This window comes from Mobula hypostoma, chromosome 1 (assembly GCF_963921235.1).
Source record: "Mobula hypostoma chromosome 1, sMobHyp1.1, whole genome shotgun sequence".
Lineage (NCBI taxonomy): Eukaryota > Metazoa > Chordata > Chondrichthyes > Myliobatiformes > Myliobatidae > Mobula > Mobula hypostoma.
Genome location: NC_086097.1, coordinates 31,114,976 through 31,137,085, shown reverse-complemented (window position 1 = coordinate 31,137,085; position 22,110 = coordinate 31,114,976). Strand labels below are relative to the sequence as shown.

Below are 22,110 nucleotides of genomic sequence, written 5' to 3'. Positions count from 1 at the left end.
CGGAGCAAGCTTAATCTCCACCCGAAGCGAGTGCCGGCAATTCGCCTTTCCTCACCGGAGCAACCCTGTCAAGTTACCTCACCAAAGTGAGCCTGCAAAGTTTCCTCACCGAGGTGGGTCCGTCAGTTAACCCGCCGGAGGGAATCAAGAACCGCTGTCTACTGTTCCCAGGCCGAGTCGAGAGCTCGCCACTACCCGGAGGCTCCAAGTCGAGTCCTGCCCCTGGCGGCATTCTAGCACCAAGTCAAGTCCTGGCCCTGGCAGCATTCTAGCACCAAGTCGAGTCCTGGCCCTGATGGCATTCTAGCACCAAGTCGAGTCCTGGCCCTGACGGCATTCGAGCACCAAGTCGAGTCCTGGTCCTGATGGCATTCAAGCCCCAAGTGGAGTCCTGGCCCTGGCGGCATTCAAGCACCAAGTCAAGTCCTGGCCCTTGTGGTCTGTGATTCCTGTCCTACCCCCTTGTCTGAATCCCTTCTCTGCCCCTCTCACCTCTAAGCCCTCGTCTGCAGCCCCCGCCTGCACTTCGGTCTAGTTCCATCGCAGGAGCTAGGTAGGTACTGTCTGGTGTTCATTCGTGTTGGTCTTGTCTTGTCTTGTCCTCACCTCTGTGGGGTAAGTCAGGCCGTCTTGCCGTTGCTCTGTGGGGGGTCATGTCTTGTCTGGTCCTCGCCTCCGTGGGGGTAAGTCTGGCCGTCTTGCCATTGCCCCGCGGGGAGTTATGTCTTGTCTCGTCCTTGCCTCCATGGGGTAAGTCAGGCCGTCTTGCCGTTGTCCCGCGGGGAGTCATGTCTTGTTGTGTCTTGTCCTCGCCTCCGTGGGTTAGGTCAGGCTGTCTTGCCGTTGCTCTGCAGGGGGTCATGTTCTGTCTTGTCTTGTCCTCGCCTCCGTGGGGTAAGTCAGGCCGTCTTGCCGTTGCCCCGCGGAGGGTCATGTGTCCCGGCCCTATGTCCTGTACCCAAGGTCCCGACTCTGTGTTCTGTGTATGTGTCCGTGGTTTCATGTACCTGCTGTCTCGAGACCGAGGCTCTGTGTTCCCATGTTCCTCCCCTCCCTAGCCCGTGTCATGTCCATGCCTGGTTTTGAGGTCCGAGCCCAAGGCAAGACCCAGGTACTGGGTCCTTGCCCAGTCTCGGGCTCGGAGTCCATACCCTAGCCTCTTCATGTCTCCTCTAGTTCTGGGAGCCGATTCCAAGTCCTAGCCCAGACCCTTGTCCCAGCCTAGTCGTAGTCCTCAGTCCTTGTCCAGTTCGCTACTCCTGTTCCTGCCTAGCTCTCCTGATATCAAACAATAAACTAAATTTAATTAACCTCACAAGATGTGTCTTGCATTTGGGTCCACCCTTGCTCCCAATGCCCCACCACTGTGACATTCTATGGTATTCAACATGGTGAATCAATAATTTGTTCAATGAGAACAGTATCAACAAGCCAATTCCAAAATCTGCAGTCTAATCATTGCAAACTCCACATTGCCAACACCGTCAGTATCGGAAACGGGAAAAGGAAATGTACGATCCTGAAATATACTAAACAAGCTAATGAGGTAGAAGATTACAACCCTGGTGTGCAGTTGAAATTCTTTTGTGCACTCGTGGCAAAAGATGTGTGTGTGCACACCTTAGAGGGAACATTTGCTTCAAGATAGCAAGTTACTGGGTTAACATCTCGTAGTGGGGCTTGAGTATTTAAATTTGAAGTGACAGAGCCAGCTGTTTGTTACAGGCTAAATTATCATTGACTTTTATATTATTGAATAGCAGGTAGATAGGATTGTATGGCATGGTAGCATAGCAGCTAGTGTAACACTTCACAGTATCGCCAATCAGAGATCAATTTCTGCCATTGACTGAAAGGAGTTTGTATATTCTTCCTGTGACTGTATGGGTTTCCTCCAGGTGCTTTGGTTTCCTTCCACATTTCAAAGACATACAGTTCGGGTTAGTAAGTTGTGGGCTTGCTTAGTACATCCCAGCACATCCTCTGATTATAAGATCATAAGATATAGCAGCAGAATTAGGCCATTTCGCCCATCAAGTCTGTTCCGCCTTTCATTATGATTGGTCCAATTTTCCTTTCCTGCAGTTTCCTGCCTTTTCCTCATATCCCTTCATACCCTGACCAATCGAGAATCTATCAACCTCTGCTCTAAGTATATATAAAGACAGCCTCCACAGCTGCCTGTGGCAAAGAATTCCACAGATTCACCACTCTCTGGGTAAAATACTTCCTCCTGATCTCCGTTTTCCCCCAGGATCAATAAAGTATGACTATGACTATATGATCTAAAAGGAGACCCCTCTATTCTGAGGCTGTGCCCTCTGATCTTAGACTCTCCCACCACAGGAAACATCCTCTCCACATCTACTCTATCAAGGCCTTTCACCATTTGATAGGTTTCAATGTGGTCACCCCTCATTCTTCTGAATTGTGGTGAAAACAGGCCCAGAGCCTTCAAACACTCTTCATATGACAAGCCATTCAATCCTTGAATTATTTTCATGAACCTCCTTTGAACCCTCTCTGGTTTCAGCACATCCTTTCTAAGGTAAGAGCCCAAAACTGTTCACAATACTTCTAAGTGTCAGCATTACATCCTTGGTTTTATATTCTAGTCCTCTTGAAATGAATGCTAACATTTCATTTGCCTTCCTCACCACAGACTCAACCTGCATGTTAACCTTTAGGGGATCCTGCACAAGGACTCCGAAGTCTCTTTGCATCTCAGCTTTTTGTATTTTCTCTTCATTTAGAAGATAGTCTACCCTTTCATTTCTTCTACCAGAGTGCATGACCATACACTTTCCGACACTGTATTCCACCTGCCATTTCTTTGCCCATTCTCCTAACCTGTTGAAGTCCTGTCACCGCTCTCCTTCATCAAAACAACCTGCCCCTCCACCTGTCTTTTGTCTGCAAACAAAAGCCATCAATTCCATCATCCAAAACATTGACATATGACATAAAAAGAATCAGTTCCAACATAGACCCCTGTAGGACACCACTAGTCACCAGAAGCCAGCCAGTAAAGGCTCCCTTTATTCTCACTTTTCCTCCTGCTGATCAGCCACTGCTTTATCCATGCTAGAATATATCCTGTAATACCATGGGCTCGTAGCTTGTTAAGCAGCCTTATGTGCGACACCTTGTCAAAGGCCTTCTGAAAATCCAAGTACACAACATCAACCAATTCTCCTTTGTCTATCCTGTTGTTATTTCTTCAAAGAACAGATTTGTCAGGCGAGATTTTCCCTTGAGGAAACCATGCTGACTATGGCCGTGACTTCATGCCTTCTGAATTTCCACCATACTGCTAGTGTCTTCCACGGTGAAGGCTGATGCAAAATACTTACTCAGTTTGTCCGCCATTTTGTTGCCCCCCATTACTACCTCCAACATCGTTTTCCGGCGGTCACTCTCACCGCTCTTTTACACTTTGTATCTGAAGAAATTTTTGGTATTCATCTTAATATGATTGGCTAGCTTACTTTCATTGTTGGCTGTTGATGCAAACGATGCTCTTTACTGTATGTTTCGAGGTGCTTTTGAGAAAGCTCATCATTACTAACTTTATTACAAGGCTTGAGTATAGTTTAGGGATTGTGGTGGTTAAAAGTGCAAAACTTACGTAAAAAGCCAATTCTGATGCCGCCTGTAAGAAGTACGTGTGTCCTCATGAGCGCATGGGTTTCCTCTGGGTGCTCTGGTTTCTTCCCACAGTCCAAGATATACCAGTTAGCAGGGTAATTGGTCATTATAAATTGTCCTGTGATTAGGCTGGGGTTAAATGTGTAGGTTGTTGAGCAGCACGGCTCATTGGACCGAAAGGGCCTGTTCTGCATGGCATCTCTAAATAAGTAAAAGTATCCTGCGGATTGTTCTCTCAGCAGGGTGGTCTCCGCCTGCCTCGTGTTGACATCTTTAGTCCTGACAGGGCTGGTATTGTTTTCCAGATGGACAAGATGACGGTTCCTCAGTCGCCTCGTTAGGAGAGGAAGAGGGGGAGGATGAAGAATTGACAGCAGTGGCGAACCATCTCAACAAGGAGCTCTGTGATCACTTCCTCAATGGAGACCAACCGAAGGAGAATGACAAAGCAGAGGAAGAGAAGGAATTAGAGCCTCCCCCCAAACCGCCCAACATATTGTCTCTGTTTGGTCCCCTCCCAACTGCAGCCAGTCTGGGGCTAAAGGAATCCATTGAGGAGTGCATAGCAGCTGAAGAATCTGAGGCAGGTACGTCTGATCAGCAAGAATGTATGGCCCACAGGGCTGTGTGTGAACAAGGAATGCACTTATATAAAAAGACTGTGACATCTGTCATGAGCCCCTCTGTCCTTGATCTGCTGCTGAAGTAGTGAGACGGCAGTTGGGAGAAAGGTTTGTGCTTGGCAGCAGAACTCCATTGTGCAAACTGAGAGATGAGCTGCTGATTAGATCTCGAAGCTTTTCCAATTCTACCTCTTCATGTTTGTTTGTTAGTGGATTCAGAATTGGCTTGCCTACAGAATGCAGAGGGTGATTATAGATGGAGTGTCTCCTGCCCGGAGGTTGGTGACCAGTGGTGTGATCCCTGCTCTTTGTGATCTTTATAAATATCTTGAGTGAAGATGTGGAAGGGTGGGTTAATAAGTTTGCAGATGAGAAGTAGATTGATGGTGTTGTGGATAGTGCAGAAAGTTGACTTAGGTTACAATGGGACATTCATAAGATACAGAGCTGGGCTGAGAAGTGGCAGATGGAGTTGAACGCAGAAAAGTGAGGCATGATTCATTTTGGAAGGTCAAACTTGAAAGCAGAGTACAGGTTTAACAGCAGGATTGTTTGCAGTGTGGAGGAACAGAGTGACTGTGGGGTACACATCCGTAGATCCTTTGAAGTTACAGCACATGTGTATAGGCATACGGAATGTAGGCCTTCATTAATCGGGGGATTGAGTTCAAGAGCCATGAGGGCTGCTCAGTAGCATGGCAGTCACTGTAGTGCTTTACAGGGGTAGTGATGGGGATTCAATTCCCATCACTGTCTGTAAGAAGTTTGTATGTTTTCCACCTGACCGCCTGGGTTTCTTCCGAGTGCTCTAGTTTCCTCCCACAATCCAAGGATGTATGCATTAGGGTTAGTAAGTCATGGGCTTGCTATGTTGGCAAAGCTTGGGCTTTTGTATCTTCCGCCCCATGATGGGAGAGGGGAAAAGAGAGAATATTCAGGGTGGGTGGGGTCTTTGATTTAGAATCAGAGTGAGGTTTATTATCACTGATATACGCCATGAAATTTGTTGTTTTGTAGCAGCAGTAGAGTGCAATGCATTTTTTAAAAAAATTATAAATTACCATAAAAAATGTAATGTAAAGGAAAAAAATAGTGAGGTAGTGTTCATAGACTGCTCAGAAATCTGATGGTGGAGGGAAGAAACTGTTCCTAAAACATTGAGTGTGTTACTTCAGGCTCCTGTACTGCCTGCCTGATGATAGTAATGAGAAGAGGGAATGTCCTGGATGGTGAGAGTCGTTTACGGTGAATATTTTGAGACATTGCTTTTTGAAGATTTCCTCGATGGTGAGAAGCCTAGTGCCCATGATGGAGTTGTACTGAGGCAGCAAGTATAGACAGTGTCCATAGAAGGGAGGCTCTGTCCTGTGATGTGCCGAGTTGCGTCCAGAACCCTGCAGTTTCTTGTGGTCATGTGCAAAACAGTTGCCATATCAAATCAATGTGTATCCAGACAGAATGTTTTCCATGATGCATTGATGAAAATTGGCAATAGTCGACAGAAGACATGCCAAACCTCTTTAGGTTCTTGAGGAAAGTAGAGGCTTTGGTAAGCTTTATCGGCCATACCATCAATGTGATTGGGTCAGGAAAGATTATTGGGGATGTTCGCACCTAATAACTTAAAGTTCTCAACTCTCTCAACCTCAGCATCTTTGATGTCAACAGGAGCATTTGCACTGCCCCCCCCCCTTTCCTCTAGGCAAAAGGGATGAAATTAGTTGATAACTACTTCAATTAGTTTGGTACAACATTGTGGGCCAGAGAGCCTGTTCATGTGCTGTACTGTTCTATGTTATATGCTGAGAAGATTCACAGGGGTGTTGCTGTTGGCCTGTGGATTCGAGCTATGAGGAGAGTCTGGACAGGCTGGAACTGTTCTCCCACCTTCCCAAGGGCCGGTGGGAACAGCAATAGTTGCCTTTCCCAGTGACACCTGGACATAGAACATAGAACAGTGCAGCACAGGAACATGCCAATGCCAGCCATGATACCAATCCACACAATTCCCATCTTCCTGCATGTAGTCCATATCCCTCCATTTCATGGCTTTCTAAAATATTGCTCTTCTGTTTCTCCCACTTTCCCTGGTGTCACAATCCAGTTACCTTCCACTCCCTGTGTAAAAACACTTTGTCTGTACACCTTTAAACTTTCCCCTTATTACCTTGAAGCTATGTCGTTTAGTATCTGACATTTCCATCCTGGGAAAAACGCTCTTACTCTCTCCCTTTGCAGAGATCTGTGACAGGGAACCCTTAACACAGCCTGGAAAATGAATTTATTAAAATTAAATCATCATATTGCTGGCTTAGGGAGTTTATTGCATGGGACCTATAATGTTCTGTGTGTTACAATATACTTGGAAAATAGAGCATTTGTGTCACTTTGAAAGGGACATAAAAATTTCCATAGAAATGCAAGGCTATCTTTTTATGTCCCAGCTCATGTGTGGGTACTGATAGAATTTCTGACTTGCGATCACTTCTGGGTATGAATTTTTCCTTGTCGAACTTGGCTGATGTGTTGCTAAACTGCTGAACAGCTGAACTGCACATATGCGTTTTGAGCGGTTTAGGCGAGATTCTGCATGATCCAGTTTTAATGCCCAAGGACATTCCTTTCTTTATTGTGGTTTTCCGAGAGCAGTGGGAATCTAAGTGTCTTACTTCAGCTGTGCTGGAATCGTCATCTCTCATTCGTTCTTCCTCTGGCCCCCGTACTGCCTTTGCTCAGTGTGTTTCCATCCTTTAGTCACCTGTGGCTGAAATGTTGGCACTCTGAAGGCTCAGAATGCACTCCCGAGGATCCTGGCTGACACTCTTAGCTCAATACTGCTGTCCGCCCCCGTCACGGGTTTCAAGATCTGTGCAAGTCCGAATGTCAAGGCCCGAAAGTCAAAGTCTCGTGAATGGCAAGTCCTGGAGTCAATACCCAGAGGCCGATGCATCTGGAGGTAAAAGCTCAAACGTTGAAGACCAAAGTCAGCAAGAGAAGAGGTAGAGGCCTGAAGGTCTAAGCCCCTGGGTCAGCTTACCTGACGGTCAGAGACCCGAATTTGGCCATTCATCAATGTAACTAGGTTAGGAAAATCATTACTTAACTCGTAATTAATTGAAGCTCGCACTTTATTGTCTCTGCACAAACAACAATGTAGCTATGTTGACCCCAGGCCAACAACTTAAAACATGAATTCTTCTGTTCCCTTTGTACCAGTACTCACTCAGACCTCGTTTCCATTTTATAACACCGAAATAGGGGATCTCTGTTGGCCAGACGATTGATCCTTTCTTCTCCCACCCCCTGGCGTGGGAGTTCTTCCTTGTGGTGTTGGATCTGTGGAGAGGGTTATCATTATCAGCTCAATCAGTTTGTCAAGTGTAATACAAGGGAAAATAAAGCGCTGGATCTCTTGTCTGCAAATGTTAAAGATGCATACAGTTCCACAGCTCTCCCCCCCTTGGGATCACAACTTGGTTCACCTCATGCCCTTGTATAAGCCCAAAGTACAGCACCAGCTAGACGTCACCAAGATAGTAAAGGAATGGTCTCCAGAGGCCATTGAGACTTTGAAGGAATACACATCAAAGTTGCTGGTGAACGCAGCAGGCCAGGCAGCATCTCTAGGAAGAGGTGCTGCCTGGCCTGCTGCGTTCACCAGCAACTTTGATGTGTATTGCTTGAACTTCCAGCATCTGTGAAATTCCTCGTGTTTGAGACTTTGAAGGGCTGCTTTGAGGCTACTGACTGGAACATGCATTGTCAACCATATGGGGAGGACATTAATGAACTTACTGATTTCATCATTGGCTACATCAACTTCCGTATGGACACTGTAACACCATCAAGAGCTGTTCGCTGCTTCCCTAACAACAAACCATGGGTTACCAGTGATCTGATGGTTCTCAACCACAAAGAGAGCCTTTAGATCAGGAGACAGGGAGGAATTGAAACATGTGCAGAGGGAGCTGAAGATGAAGATCAAGGTGGCTAAAGAAGAATACAGGAGAGAGCTGGAGAACAAGCTTGGGCAGAGTAGCACACGGGAGGTGTGGAGAGGCATGGAGAACACCACTGACCTCAATCAGCCTGGCTGTAGAGCTTTGGAATGCAGCTGTCAATGGGCTAATAAATTAAACCAATTCTTCAATAGTTTTGACAATTAATCCCCTGTTCACACCCCCTCAGCACACCAGTCTAGGTGCAGAGGTACTCAATGCTCCCCCAACATCAATGCCTTCCTCCTCCCCCTTCCAGTTCAACATGTGGATAAACAATACAGGCTACCACTATCTACATCCCTTCTTTGCCCTGCACCTACCATCCACACCTCCGCATTCCAACTGCTATCATCCCAATCATCACCTTCCCCAGCCCCACCTTCCATTAACCCCCTCCAGTCATCATGGACTCACCTTCACTACTGAGCAGGTGAGAGGGGCTCTGAGGAAACTCAGACACACCAAACCATTGGGACTAGATGGTGTGAACCCCAGGGTCCTGAAGGGGTGTGCTGAGCAGCTGTGTAGAGTTGTGTAGAGTTCTCTGCACACTCTAAATCTGAGTCTCAGCCCGGAAAGGATCCCGTCCGTGTGGAAAACCTCGCACTTTCGGATGTCCCCTCCCCCTCCCACTTTCAAATCTCTTACTATCTCTTCTTTCGGTTAGTCCTGACGAAGGGTCTCGGCCTGAAATTTCGACTGTACCTCTTCCTATAGTTGCTGCCTGGCCTGCTGCGTTCACCAGCATTTTTTGTGTGTGATGTATGGTTTTTTAAAAATTTTTTATTCTTTCTACTTTTCTTCTAATATTTATATCTGTGCACTTGTAATGCTGCTGTGACACTAATTTCCTTTGGGATCAATAAAATATCTTTCTATCTATATATCTTGTATCTGAAAACCTCTGGTTTTATACTCATTCTTCACTAGTTCAAACGTTACATTTCAATGTTGTTGGCTATGGGTCATCTGAGTGACCTTTAACACTTTCTTATTGGCTCTGCCAGCATCCATTTATTATCCTTCTTCCACAAGTGACAACTGACAGCTAGTAATTTATGGTTCTTTGTTTAAAATCATATACAAAACCAATAACCAGTTTGAATCACTCAGGGTAGACAACAGACCCCATAGTCATAGTCATACTTTATTAATCCCGGGAGAAATTGGTTTTCGTTACAGTTGCTCCATAAATAATAAATAGTAATAGAACCATAAATAGTTAAATATTTGGGTATGATCTCTGCTTCAGCAGATTACCAGGAGCATCATTGTGTCTACTTTAAAACATTAATCAAACCAAGCAACTTCATCTCACAAAATAGAGGACGCAGAGCTGTTTCACAAAATGGCAGCCTCCATTCCTTTGATCTCATGGTAAGAACAAAGACAATTGGTTTATCTGCTTCCACTGTCCTTGAGTTCGACGTTTTCTTCCATATTTTAATTCTGCCCTGGCCATCACCAATGTCTGCAAGACCAGGCCAGAGACTGGAAGTCGGCCCATTGTCTGCGAGTGAGAGTCTGGGGCCAAGCACTGGATGTTGGAAGCTTGGTTTGTGTGTGTGTGTGTGTGTCTGGGAAAGTGGCTTGTTTTGCAGTTGTTTTGATGGTAAAACAGCTACGATACTTCATTAGGAGCTTGAAGATGTTTAGTATGTCAACAAAAACACTCAAAAGCTTCTATAGATGTACCATGGAGAGCATTCTGACAGGCTGCATCACTGTCTGGTATGGGGGGGGGGGGTGGTGGTGGTGTGCTTTTGCACAGGACCAAAAGAAGATGCAGAGGGTCGTAAATCTAGTCAGCTCCATCTTGGGCACTAGCCTACAAAGTATCCAGAACATCTTCAAGGAGCGTTGGCTCAGAAAGGCCATCCATTATTAAGGACCCCCAGCACCCAGGGCATGTCCTTTTCTCACTGTTACCATCAGGTGGGAGGTGCAGAAGCCTGAAAGCACACGCTCAATGATTCAGATACGACTTCTTCCCCTCTGCCATCTGATTCCTAAATGGACGTTGAATCCGTGAATCCTACCTTACTTTTTTAATATATATTTCTGTTTTGCACGATTTTAAATCTATTCAATATACGTACACTGTAATTGATTTATTTATTTATTTATTATTTTTATTCTTTTTAGTCTATCTTATGTATTGCGTTGAGCTGCTGCTGCTAAGTTAACAAATTTCACAACACGTGCTGGTGATAATAAACCTGATTCTGATTCTGTGCTGGTGCTGGAATGTGTGGCGACCCTTGTTGATTGCTCCCAGCGCACTCTTGGGCTGTGTTGTTTGTTACACCAAATGATGCATTTCACTGTATGCTTTGATGTACATGTGACAAATAAATCTGAACCTGTTAAGTCGAGGTGGTTTATTCCTATCAGGGAACTGAGCTTTCATGCTCTCCTAGTTCTGCTGCAATAGTGAAATTTGTTCCTGAGGCATAACCTTCTCCCTTTTGTTTTAAGGCGGTTTGTGAAAAGCTCATAAAGCAGTGTCTGTTGCTTTTTTTAGCATGTTGCACCAGATAGTCGGCCATTCTAGTCTGTCACGTAGTGTCGGGATTGGTCTCCTTTCAGATTAATCGGGTCACGTTATGAATGTTCCTGACATGACCCTTTTTTTACAAGGCCGAGTGGCTAGCTTGATGCTCAACCCAGCACGGATAGAAAGGCTGCTCGGGGGGTGGCCCAACTTGGATTTGAACTCGGGAGCCTTCGCTCCGGAGTCCGGCGCTGATGCCACTGCGCCACCAGCCGGTCGTGTCTGTTGCTGCACAGAAGGAAAACAAAGGGGACATTCCACCCATCATCCTGCCAGTGACAGCGCTGTGGCACAAATCTGGTAAAGCCACTGCCTCACAGCTCCTGGATCTAGGGTTCACTCCTGCCCTCTGGTATTATCTGTGTGGAGAGCGCACGTCCTCCTCTCAGAATGCAAGGACATCCCTTTAGAACAGAGATGAGGAAGAATTTCTTTAGCCAGAGAGTAATGAATCTGTGGAATTCATTGCCACAGACAGCTGTGAAGGCCAGATCATTGGTATATTTTAAATGGAGTTTTATAGATTCTTGATTAGTAAAGGCATCAAAGACTATGGGGAGAAGGCAGGAGAATGGGTTGGGAATGGTAATAATCAGTCATAGAATTGGCGAAGCAATCGAGATGGGGGAAAATGGCCAAATTCTGCTTCTATGATATGTCTTATGGTCCTATAGTAAAGGGAAGATGAAAAGGAAGGGCTTCAGGAAAGGGAGGATTTATGGGACTGTATCTGCAAAGACAGGATTTCAGGAAGCGCACCAGGAAATGAGGAAGCAACAGGACCAGTCTTAATGCAGACTGGTGTTGAGCCAAGCTACATCTCTGCCCTAACACATTTTTCACCCTGCTGTAGCGTTGCATATCAGCTTATTGCTGGAGCACAGTGAACCTCAGTCCCCAAGCTCTGGGTTATCATAGACACACTCACTGAAGGAAGTGAACTGATGGGCCTGACATTCAACAGTGGTAAGACAGCAGGTACTCTGTGTGACTAAGCCTGTGAAATCCCTTGCTGCGTTTAGCTCTTGCTGTTGTTGTTGTCAGTCTGTTGGTTGTTGGACCAGCCAGAACAGTGTGGACATCCTGCCACCAGTCAGTCTGGGCAGTTGTCACATTTATTATTTAGAATGGTGGTGAATTTCAGAGGGCAGAAGCAGGCTCTTCACTGTAACTTAATATCACCATATCCTTCCCTTCCATTCTCCAGTTATATTCTGCATTCTCAGTGCATTTTCTCAGTCACTCCTAATAGAGCTTAATCCCATGACACCCCCGTGGTCCAACATGGTCCATGGTCCAACAATCCCTGTGGATTAGCCTTCCACTAATCTCTTTTACTAATGCCCTTCTCAAGATGCTCTTCACTAAATCCTCTACTGGTCATCCTTAAATACTCTCCCACCTTCACGTCTCTGGATTCATTACTTCTTCTTTTTCCCCCTCCCCTGTCCTCACAACCTATCTTATCGTCTTCTGTTCTCTCTCTCTCTACCACCTCATTCCCTTTCTTTCATGGTCCATGGTCCATGCTCCTAACCTATCAGAGTCCGCCTTCTCAGCCCATTTCCTCTTTCACCTATCACCTCCCAGCATCCCCACTTCCCACCTTCCCCTGCCTATGACTCACTGAACTGGTGGGGAGTGCACCTCCTCGTTGCTGATTTCCTTCCTTAAATTCAATTGAATACAGTTTACCGCTTGCTTTGGGCTCGAGCTCTGTAAAAAGTGTCACAAATATGAGAAAATCTGCAGATGCCGGAAATCCAATGCAAAACACACAAAATGCTAGAGGAACTCAGCAGGTCAGGCAGTATCTCTGGAAATGTCCAGCATTCTGTGTGTGTGGTGAAAGTGTTCTCGTCGTACAGTTGGATTACCAGCATCTCCCTGTCCTGATGAAGGACAGGGAAGATAGAACAGTGTAGTTCAAGAGCTTCGTCCTGTGATGCATGTGCCAACCATGAAGCCTAATTAAAGTAAGCTTATCTGAGTGCACATGATCCGTATCTTTCCATTCTCTCTATGTTCATATACCTCTTAAACACCACTATTGTAGCTGTTTCCAGTCCAGAGTTAAACACCATTCTGGACAGCCTGGTCCAGGCACCCACCACTCTGTGGAGAAGGATAACAAATTCCTCTCCCTGAGTGACTTTAATTCTGTGATAAGTCAGTGGTTTGTCGCTTATTGAGAGGAACATTTTTTAATCTTCATATCTTAAATTCCAGATTTATTTATTTACACTGAGCTCTTTGTTTATCTGATTTATCATTTCATCTGGAATTCTCACACAAGTCAAAAAAAATTCTAAGAAGATTAAGCAACTTCATAAATTGCTCGAACAGTGAATTTTATTTCAAGTGTTATGCAAACTAAATGAGAAAAGACATTTTAGTAATTTACATTTAATCGCAATGTAAATTTGATTAATTTGCATTTGTAGGCCGCTGAGTGGGTACATTTTCTTTGAAGATTTGTGTGATGGGGAATACTGTCGTTCATTTAATTTTTGCTGCATTTTGCATTAATACTGTTCAGCCGAGAATTGCAGGGTAAAGACGTGACCTATAATTCGGCAATTTATTTATGGGTTTGTGCGTAGAATTGCATATGCATAATGCATAGTCCTGTTGAAAGGTGTTGGCCCAGACATTGATTGTTTGTTCCTTTCCATGGATGCCACCTGACCTGCTGAGTTCCTCCAGCATTTTATATGTGTTACTCTGCATTATGCATGGTATGTGTTTTCTTTCATACATGGAATCAGAATCAGCTTTATTAGCACTGACAAGTCATGAAATTTGTTGTTTTGTGACAGTACAATATGTGAAGAATGACTGTTACAATAAGAAGTGCAAGGAGGGCAAAAGTAGTGAGGTAGTGTTCATGGTTCATTGTCTGTTCAGAAATCTGATTGTCGGGGGGAAGAAGGTGCTCTTAAAAAGTTGAGACTGTGTCTTCAGGCTCCTGTACCCCCTCCCTGATGGTGGCAATGAGAAGAGCCTCATTCCTTCTACCATGCTTAAACCTAAGATCCTTCACTGCCGTGGAAGGTTGTCTTTTGATCACTGATCCAGCATCTTTACCACATAGATCGGTACTCCACTTGAAGCGTGTTTCTGTTTGAATTATAATGGGCCGAATGTTTGAAGTGGACTTGTCATTACTCTCTCAGTGAAACATTACTGAATGTCTGTTGTTGAAAGCAGCAAATGGGAATATGTGAGCATTTAGTGGAAAAGGATTTGCTTTGAATTAACAGGAACCATGGGACGCATCTAATCCAAGACGCTCCTTATAAAACTCATTTATTCTTCTAAACTCCAGCGAATATAGGCCCAGAGCCATCAAAAGCTCCTCCTGTGCTAATCTTTTCCTTCTCGGGATCATTCTCTGAACCTCCTTTGGACTCTCTCCAATGCCCACACACTCCTTTATTAGATATGGGCCCCAAAACTGCTCACAATGCCCTGACTGATGAAGGCCAGCATGCCAAAAGCCTTCTTCACCACCCTGCCCACCCATGACTCCTACCTGCAGTGAACCATGTACAACTACTTTATAGACTGGAGTACTGAGCTGTGTTTTCTTGCCACTTGCTTTTCCATCTGAGATTGACCAGCTTGGGGGTTGCTGCATTTGAACACTCTATCTCTGCACGCCAGATCACAGCTGTTCACATCAGCCTGCTCATAGCTTACAAGACTGCTCTTGCCCTTTTACCACAACTTGTTTCTCGACCCCTAACAACATTATTATGGTCAATGTCTCCTTTGGAAACTGGCCATGTTGATTTCAATACAAATTCATATAGACAAAAATCATGCACTTCAATCGTAAGAGAATCTCCACACCCGCCTTGGCTATACTCCAGTTTATCTCCAGAAATATTTACTTTCTTTAACATTGTCCCCTCGTACAAACTGAAGTGAAGTTTACACAAGAAAAGAAGATTCTTCAGGGTCCGAGAACACAATGACCTTGGCAGTCAGTTCTGTTCATGAATCCATGTAGAAATAAAATCAGATTAGCTTTACTTCTTACATGTACATCAAAGCACAGAGTGAAATGTGTTATTGTATATTAGCGATCATTATAGTCCAAGGATTATGCTGGGGGCAGCCTGCAAGTGTCGCCATGCTTCCGGCGCTTGTCCACAACTTAGTAACCCATACGTTTTTGGAATGTGGGAGGAATCTGCAGTACCCGGAGGAAACTCACACAGTTACAGGGAGAACATACAAGCTCCTTAGAGACAGCGGCAGGAATTGAACCTCAATTGGTGATCATCTGGCACTGTAAGGCAATCGCTCCAACCACTACACTATCATGTGGGTGGTATACATGTTGACCTCTGGTTCTCCAGCATCAACCATTACTCTGTCTGATGTTTTAACTTTTGTGGTCTCGTGCCTCTCCACTCGTATAATGGTATAACTTTATAACATTAAGGACCCTCACTGTCTGGGATATAAGAACATAAGAAGCAGGAGCAAGAATAGGCTATCTGGCCCATCGAGCCTGCTCCGCCATTCAATAAGATCATGGCTGGTCTGACCAGGGACTCATTCCCACCTATGCCCCCTTCTTGTTACTACCAGGAACCTGAAGACCTACAATTAACAATTCAGAAACATCTTCTTCCTCCCTGTCATCAGATTTTTGAACAAACCATGAATCCATAAACACTACCTTGTTATTCCTTTTACTTTGCACTGTTTGTTTACTTCAGCAATTTAAAGTAATTTTATGTCTTTGCACTGTACTACTGCCACAAAGCAACAAATTTCACAACACTTAAATTGGTTGAAAGGTTGGGGGTGTTGTGGATAGTCTAGAGGGTTGTCAGAGGTTACAGAGCGACATTGATAGGATGCAAAACTGGGCTGAGAAGTGGCAGATGGAGTTCAACCAGGTAAGTGTGAAGTGGTTCATTTTGGTAGGTCCAATTTGAAGACAGAATGTAATATAAATGTAAGACTCTTGGCAGTGTGGAAGATCTGAGAGATCATGGGGTTCGTGTCAATAGGACACTCAAAGCTGCAGCACAGGTTGACAGTGTTGTAAAGAAGGCACATGGCGTGTTGGCATTCATTAACCGTGGGAGTGAGTTCAAGAGCCATGAGGTAATTTTACAGCTATATAAGACCTTGGTCAAACTCCACTTGGAGTACTGTGCTCAGTTCTGGTCACTTCACTACAGGAAGGATATGGATACTATACAGAGAGTGCAAGGATGTTGCCTGGATTAGAGGGAGTACCTTATGAGAATAGGTTGAGTTTACTTGACCTTTTCTCCTTGGAGCGACGGAGGATGAGAGGTGACCTGATAGAGGTGTATAAGATGTTGAGAGGCATTGATTGTGTGGATAGTCAGAGGCTTTTCCCCAGGGCTGAAATGGCTAACACGAGAGGGCACAGTTTTAAGGTGCTTGGAAGTAGGTACAGAGGGGATGTCGGGGTAAGTTTTTTACGCAGAGAGTGGTGAGTGCGTGGAATGGGCTGCCGGTGACTGTGGTGGAGGTAGATACAATAGGGTCTTACAAGAGGCTCCTGGATAGGTACATGGAGCTCAGAAAAATAGAGGGCTAGGGGTAACCCTAGGTAATTTCTAAAGTAAGTACATATTCAGCACAGCATTGTGGGCTGAAAGGCCTGTATTGTGCTGTAAGTTTTCTGTTTCTATGAAATAAATCTGATTCTGCTTTTAGAAATGCGCAGTGGAAGTTTTTTGACCCAAAACGACTCCCTACCTCACCTTCTCTGTTGCCTAGACTCCTCTCTGCATCATTCCTCCATTTAAGACACCATCTAAATACATGCATTGTAATCCAGTGTCTCTGGGGGTTGAATGTGTTAGTGATGACAGAGAACTCAGACTCTGATTCTATGCACTTGCCAGAAAGTAGTCACTGGAGTGAGAATCCATCGCTTCATATTCTTTGATGCCTATGACGCAGGATATTGCAAAGAAGCAGATGGAAGTGTGAGAACTTGGGTGATTCACAGAGAGTTTATATGGCATCCTCAAGTTAGAAAAGCTTTGCAAATTGCTTTACAAGAGGACGGGAAATGGGCTTTGAGCCAAAAGACATAACACAAGTCCTGAATGCAAACTGGGTCTGGTTACGTTTTAAGATTGCTCTTAAAATAGGGTGGTTAAGAAGGCATATGGCATGTTGCTCTTCATTCATCGGGGGATTGAATTCATGAGCTGCGACTTGTTGTTGCAGCTCTATGAAACCCTGGTTAGATCGTTGTGTTGGGTTCTGGTCACCTCCTTATAGGAAGGATGTGGAAGCTTTAAAGAGGGTGCAGAGGAGATTTATCAGGATGGTGCATGGATTAGAGCAGGGGTCCCCAACCTTTTTTGCACCGCGGACCGATTTAATATTGACAATATTCTTGCGGACTGGCCGACCGGGGAGGGTTAAACTCACCTCAACATGTCTTTTACGGTTAGGGTTGCCAACTTTCTCACCCCCAAGTAAGGGACAAAAGTAGCAGTAAAATCCCGAGACACTTTACCCCAGGAAAGACTACCATGACCATGAAGCCTTGCACGGGCACCTGTGTGCGCATGCGTGACATGCGCATGTAATGTGCGCATGCGCGTACGTGCTGATTTTTTACCCCCACAAATCGGTTTTACCTTCATCTTCCCAACTATACTGAACATACATTATTTCTACTTTATATAGGCTGTGTATTTATCATATCATTCCTGCTTTTACTGTATGTTAGTGTTATTTATTTTTGGTTTTATGTGTTATTTGGTATGATTTGTTAGGTTATTTTTTGGGTCTGGGAACGCTCAAAAATTTTTCCCATATAAATTAATGGTAATTACTTCGTCGCTTCACGCCATTTCGGCAGGAAAGGTTTCATAGGAACGCTCTACCTTAGCGGGGGAAATAGGGGACAAGGGCGGTCCCGTAATGGACAAACCAATTTAGCCCAGTATACGGGAAGTCCCAGCAATACGAGACAGTTGGCAACCCTATGTTCAAGTTCAACAGTGCGTGACAATGAATGAGGAAAGGTGCAGCTGACTCATATCGTTTCCTCATGGCCCGGTAGCACATGCTTTGCGGCCCAGTACCTGGGGACCGCTGGATTAGAGAGCACCTCTTATGATAGGTTGAGCGAGCTAGGGCTTTTCTCTTTGGAGCGAAGGAGGATGAGGGGTGACTTGATAAAGGTGTACAAAATGATAAGAGGCATTGACAGAGTGGACAGTCAGAGACTTTTCACCAGGTGGAAATGGCTAACACAAGAGATATTTTAGATGTTTGGAAGAAAGTGTAGGGGGGATGTCAGAGGTACGTTTTTTACACAGAGAGTGATGTGTGCATGGGATACGCTGCCATGTGTGGTAGTAGAAACAGCAGATACAGCGGCATGCAAAAGTTTGGGCACCCCTGGTCAAAATTTCTGTTACTGTGAATAGCTAAGCGAGTAAAAGATGAACTGATTTCCAAAATGCATAAAGTTAAAGATGAGACGTTTCTTTGATATTTTAAGCAAGAAAACTTTTTTATTTCGATCTCTTACAGTTTCAAAATAACAAAAAGGAAAAGGGCCTGAAGCAAAATTTTGGGCACCCTGCATGGCAGTACTTAGAAACACCCCCTTTGGCAAGTATCACAGCTTATAAATGCTTTTTGTAGTCAGCTAAGAGTTTTTCAATTCTTGTTTGGGGGATTTTCGCTCATTCTTCCTTGCAAAAGGCTTCTAGTTCTGTGAGATTCTTGGGCTGTCTTGCATGCACTGCTCTTTTGAGGTCTGTCCACAGATTCTCGATGATGTTTAGTTCAGGGGACTGTGAGGGCTGTAATGCATCATTTCTTAATGCATGGATTACTAAATGACAATAAAAGAGGACTACGTGTCTTCATAATCATCATAAAACCTTCAGCTTGCTCCTCTTCAGGTAGTCCATCATGGATTTTGAGGTGTGCATAGGATCATTATCCTGTTGTAGAAGCCATTCTCTTTTCATTTTCAGCTTTTTTACAGAAGGTGTGATGTTTGCTTCCAGAATTTGCTGGTACTTTATTGAATTCATTCTTTGCTCTACCAGTAAATGTTCCCCATGCCCCTGGCAACAACACAAGCCCAAAGCATGATCGATTCCCCCCCCCACCCCCCGTGCTTAACAGTTGGAGAGGTGTTCTGAAATTCTGCACAATTTTTCTCTCCAAACATACCTTTGCTCATTGCGGCCAAAAAGTTCTATTTTAACTTCATCAGTGCACAGGACTTGCTTCCAAAATGCATCAGGCCTGTTTAGATGTTCCTTTGAACTTTTTGAATAGAACTTTTTAGCCACAATGAGCAAAGGTATGTTTGGAGAAAAAAGGGTGCAGAATTTCATGAAAAGAACCCCTCTCCAACTGTTAAGCACTGGGGTGGATCGATCATGCTTTGGGCTTGTGTTGCAGCCAGTGGCACGGGGAACATTTACTGGTAGAGGGAAGAATGAATTCAATTAAGTACCAGCAAATTCTGGAAGCAAGCATCACACCGTCTGTAAAAAAGCCGAAGATGAAAAGAGGATGGCTTCTACAACAGGATAATGATCCTGAACACACCTCAAAATACACGATGGACTACCTCAAGAGGTACAAGCTGAAGGTTTTGCCATGGCCCTCACAGTCCCCTGACCTAAACATCATCGAGAATCTGTGGGTAGACCTCAAAAGGGCAGTGCATGCAAGATGGCCCAAGAATCTCACAGAACTGGAAGCCTTTTGCAAGGAAGAATGGGTGAAAATCCCCCAAACAAGAATTGAAGACTCTTAGATGGCTACAAAAAGCATTTACAAACTATGATACTTGCCGAAGGGGGTGTTTCTAAGTACTGCCATGCAGGGTGCCCAAACTTTTGCTTCAGGCCCTTTTCCTTTTTTGTTATTTTGAAACTGTAAAAGATGGAAATAAAAAAGTTTTCTTGCTTAAAATATTAAAGGAATGTGTCATCTTTAACTTTATGCCTTTTGGAAATCAGGTCATCTTTTACTCGCTTAGCTATTCACAGCAATAGAAATTTTAACCAGGGGTGCCCAAACTTTTGCATGCCACTGTACATTAGGGACAGTCATGTGGATTATAAAAAAATGCAGGGCGATGTGGGGGGGGGAGAGTTAGATTGATCTTAGAGTAGGTTAAAAGGTTGGCACGACATCGTGGGTCGAAAGGCCTATACTGTGTTGTAGTGTTCAATGATCCATGTTAAATAGTAAGAGAGAGGTTCAGAGAAGGTGTTCTTGGCATTGTTGATGACTAAACTAAAAGGAGGCTGGAGTGGGCTGCTAAGAGAGGGATTTAACTATTTAATGAGATATAAAATTCCAGATGCTGGAAATCTGGAACAACTCACAAAATGCTGGAGGAATTCAATGGGTCAGGCAATGTCTATGAGGGAAATAGATAGCAAATGTTTAACACAAGAGATTCTGCAGATGGAGCAAATTTTGAGCAACACACACAAAATGCTGAAGAAAATTCAGCAAGTCAGGCAGCATCTGTGGAGGGGAATAAACAGTCAATGATTCGAGGATGATAAAGTGTCTCAGCCCAAAGTGCTGACTGTTTATTAAAACCTCCAGCAATTTTGTGTGTGTTCCGCTGGATAGTTGAAGTTTTGGGTTGAGATACTTCATTGGGACTAAAAAGATAGATGGGATAGCAAGTAGAAAGAGATTGGTAGAAGGAGTGGAATGAGGGCTGGTGAGTGCTGGATGGTTCCGGGTTGGGGTGGGGAGTGTTAGGCAGCTGAGGGTGGGGGAGATTGGGAATAATGTAAGAGGCTGGGAGGTGATGCATGGAAGTGACAGAAGGGCTGAAGAAAATGGCATTTGATAGGAGAGGACAATGGGTCATAGAGTAAAGGAAAGGAGATGTGATCGGATCAAGAGGGAAGGGGAGGGGTAACGGGGCCAGGCAATGATAAAGGAGATAATTTAAAAATTCAAAGCTCTTGGGAGACAAGAACTATAGTACATCACTAAGGCTAAGTGTGTTGGGTTAAGAGGTGAGCGTGTAATAGCCACAGATGGACCAGCTCCTTAATTTCTGGGGAAAGAAAAGAAACCTGGTATGACAGCTGAATCAACTCTTCAATTTGAAATCAGAAAACCGAAATAAGGAAGAGGGCTGTGAGGCTAGAATGTTTAATGAGAAGCCAAATGAGGGAAAACAGTGTGAAGGAATATTGGTGAAAGATAATTTAGTTGTAACCTATGCTTTAATGTCTTCCCCTCACAATAAATCTGCAAGTCTCCAGAGAGAAGTCTAATATAATGTGGCTGGAGCATTGCTTGGTGAAGCAAAATGATTCAGAGACTTTGATGAATAGGCCTTTGAGGAATTTCTTTCGAGGTTGGTCAATCAATCATTTCTTCACACCCTCTGTAGTTCCTTCTCCTTTTAAACTGCACCAATTTGTAAATGGTAAGGCTATTAACCAGCTCAGTGTAAATGGTGAGTGTTTAAAAGCTGCTGTCTGAGGGTCCCTCAGAAGAGATGGCAGCATTGAAATTAAATGCTTGGTTCATTAACACGAGATTTAACACACGCAAAATGTTGGAGGAACTCAGCAGGTCGGACATATGGAGGAATGAACAATTGATGTTTTGGGCTGAGACCCTTCATCGGGACTGGAAAAAAGGAGGAAGAAGCCAGAATGAGGGGAGGGTAAGGAGTGAGTGCAATCTGACAGGTGATAGGTGAGATCAGTCGAGTGGGTGGGGATAAAGTACGAAGCTGGGAGAGGAAAGGCTGAAGAAGGAATCTGATAAAAGAAGACAGTGGACCATGGGAGAATGGGAAGGAAGAGGAGCACCAGAGGGTAGGGAAAGAGAAAGGGTAAGAGAGGAGCCAGAATGTGGAATGGAAAGACGAGAGAAGGGAGGAGAGGGGAGAAATTACCAGAAGTTAGAGGAATTAATATTCGTGCCGTCATATGAGTTGTTGCTCTACCAATCTGTGAGTGGCTTCATTGTGGTAGTAGAAGAGGCCATGGACAGACATGTTGGAATGGGAATGGGGAGTGGAATTAAAATGATTGGCCACTATGATATCCTGTCTTTTGCAGACAGAGCAAAAATGCTTGATTCCCCCAATCTACATCAGATCTCAGCAATGTAGAGGAGGCTGCACTGGGGACACTGGATGCAGTAGCCCCACCAACCCCTCTGCCTACTAACCTAGCTTTCCGATACACCTTATATCCTTGTTCATTCAATTCCCAATGGCAGCCATCCTTTAGCCAAATTTCAG

The 22,110-nt window shown here is 44.5% G+C and overlaps 1 protein-coding gene across 2 annotated transcripts in view; it reads left to right on the top strand.

Annotated features, from left to right (window-relative positions):
- brf1b (BRF1 RNA polymerase III transcription initiation factor subunit b) overlaps positions 1-22,110 on the top strand; it is a 459,400-nt gene that overhangs the window by 305,700 nt on the left and 131,590 nt on the right. For both annotated transcript variants that reach the window (XM_063045501.1, XM_063045512.1), the window contains one exon: positions 3,954-4,235. In XM_063045501.1, the coding sequence (XP_062901571.1) occupies positions 3,954-4,235 (282 nt within the window). The remainder of the gene's footprint in view (positions 1-3,953; positions 4,236-22,110) is intronic.